Source organism: Molothrus ater, chromosome 7, assembly GCF_012460135.2.
Source record: "Molothrus ater isolate BHLD 08-10-18 breed brown headed cowbird chromosome 7, BPBGC_Mater_1.1, whole genome shotgun sequence".
NCBI lineage: Eukaryota > Metazoa > Chordata > Aves > Passeriformes > Icteridae > Molothrus > Molothrus ater.
Window position 1 is genome coordinate 36,858,997 of NC_050484.2, and position 2,636 is coordinate 36,861,632.

Consider the following 2,636-nt stretch of genomic DNA (forward strand, 5'->3'; position numbering starts at 1 on the left):
ACAGCAAGGGAAGTGGCACGGGGAGGGAAGAGTAAAACCAACCTAAGCCATGTGCAAACACAGAGTATCTGCTTGGAACACAAGCCACACCTGCATCGTCTGACAGAGCTCCTGCACATGCACCACCAAGCAGCAGAAACCCCAGCACTGCTCCAGCACCAACAGCAGCAGCTCCTTTTCTCACCAACCAGCCCCCAGCTCACCCAGCCTGTGTGGATTCAGCCCAGGGAAGACATAAGACTCAAAAACCAAACACTTGGGTTTAGAAGCAAGTCTGCTTTTTCTTTTTTTAGACTAGAAAATGTACAATTCCATTTCATATGCAAGTGTGCACAGAGCTCGTTGCTTGTAGATACTGTCAGAGAAACTGAGAGAGTCTTTGCATTAAATTGTTAATTCTTCAAACATTGATACATTTTGCAATATACCAGTTAAATACCAAGATCTATGTGCATGCACTAGAGATATATGCATGTACACCTTAATGTTTAACAAAGACAGCAGATCCCCCAGCCAGGGAGCGTTGGAGATACCAAAAATAGATTAAAAAGTTAAATTCTTTACCTGCCTTTGTTAAATACAGACTTAGAGACTGCCTCCCCTCCTTTCCCCAGGATTCCCATGCTCCCAGGGATGCAGGTGGGAAGGAAGGCAGGAGCTGACCAGATTATCCCAGAACCAAAGAGAAGCACCTTAAAAAGTTCAAACTAAGCTTTAAAATGCCTTTTCCATCCTTACCAGGCACGGGGCTGAGAAAGGGAAGAACATTTTAAACACAGTTTGGTTTCATTTTGCTGAACTCCCAATGCATCTCCCACAGAAGAGCCTGACATTTCCAACCATGCCACTGCCTGGATCCTCTCGAGTGGGAATTCTGACCCTTGTGCCTGGGGCAGCCATCCCAGCAGGAGCTGCAGCAGGGAAAGGTGATCCTAGTGTTCTCACACTGCCTGGGGACCATGCAAGGGGGTTCTGCTTTCAAAAGGTTCTGCCCTGGAACTCGTATGGGGCACTTGGAGCTTTTCAAGTAGTGTCATCTGCTTAGTCCCCATCCAGTCCCCTCCACTACATATTGATACATCTGCACATTTTAGTTTCTGCACATTTTATGTAGCAAAGAGAGTTTTTCCTCTGAAAAACACTTCACTAGAGTCTGACTTGTACGATTCCAGTGACACTTTCAAACATACTTTTGTGCCTCTTCTTTGGTTAAGAAAAAGAAAAGATACTTTTCCCTTTTTGACAGCCAAAGGTAGGCTATTTCTGCCAGACCTGAATCAACCAGCACAGCAGAGAAGGAAAGCAGTGGACAGGACCTGCAGCATCACCCAATCCAATGATGACCACAATAAAAGAGGAAAACCCATTTCATCTGCAATTCTTTGGCAAATTTGTTCTGTTTGCCAACCCTGGAATTCGAAGCTCAATCCATGTGCCTCAATCGATTCCAGCCTCCTCCCTAATCCAAGAATCATGTGGGAAAACAAGCAATGGGCTGAAGAGAGAGTTTGTTGATCAGGTTGTGGAGAGCCAAGGTGCGATTGACGTTACAGCCGTACGGACACGGAGGGACGGGTGACACGGGGACGTGGCCGTGTCACAGATTAGCACTACTGCCAACATACTGATTCAGCTTTACACTGGTCTGAGCAGATTGCAATTCACCTAGGATTGAGGTATAAATATACACAAATATGTACAGTACACATACAGGAAAAGAGTTCTGCCTTTGTAACGTGGGCCACCTCAGAAATGCTGGAGAGTCGATGCCTCTAGGCCAGTGATTTCCTGGGATAACGAACCAACAGCTCCCACTGGAGAGGGCTGCAATGGGATCAGAAAACTCTGCATTAAAAGCTCCTTCCCCTCTCTCCATCCTCCCCAGGCCCAAGGCCGGGCTGTTCCGAGGGGCAGCTTGGAAAGGAGGTTGGTCACAGCTCTGAGCGCGTCCTCCGAGGAGCCCGACCCAACCTGGAGCCCCGAGTGCTCCCGTGCCTGCTCCCAGCTCCTGTCCGTGTGTCTGTCTGTTTGTGTGTGTGTGTGTGTGTGTGTGTGTGTGTGCAGCTATGTAGAAAATACAGTTGCCATCAGTTCAGTATAAATACATCCACCCCACCAATCTGCCACTGGAACAGCTCTGCTGCAGCAATGTCTGTGCAAAGAGGTCATTAAAAATCATCTGATCTTCAGCCGGGACATCATCCACTCCAGTCCTTGGCACAGCCTGGGGACACAAGAGACAACATTTAGGGAATGCTGGCACTTCTCAGGGTAACTCCAAAGGTAACTCCATGCACCAGTTTAAGCTCTTCCCAAGAACTCTCAATCATTTCTGGAAACTCCTCACTCCCTGCATGGCACTTCCTAGATCTTAGTATATCATCTATGGCCAGAGAATTCAGATCCCAGATCTTCAAGACATGAAGTTCTCTCTAATTAGGATCATTCTTAATAAACCACATTTCAGTTTGCCCCCACTTCATCCCACCCTCATTAAGCCCAAATCATATCAAGTCTTATCTCTGTGAGGTGACATAATGGATTTTATGTAGATTTGGTGTTCTGAGCCCAAAAATCTTGTAAGTATCAAGATTATGACGCTGTGATGCCCTGGCACAGGTGCCCAGAGAAGCTGT

At 47.0% G+C, this 2,636-nt stretch overlaps 1 protein-coding gene across 1 annotated transcript in view; it reads right to left on the reverse strand.

Moving 5' to 3' along the window:
- Nucleotides 1–256: 256 nt before the first annotated feature.
- ARL5A (ADP ribosylation factor like GTPase 5A) overlaps nt 257–2,636 on the reverse strand; it is a 10,960-nt gene continuing 8,580 nt past the window's right edge. Inside the window, exon 6 of the mRNA XM_036386536.2 lies at nt 257–2,224. Coding sequence (XP_036242429.1) covers nt 2,176–2,224 — 49 coding nt within the window. The 3' untranslated portion in view covers nt 257–2,175. The remainder of the gene's footprint in view (nt 2,225–2,636) is intronic.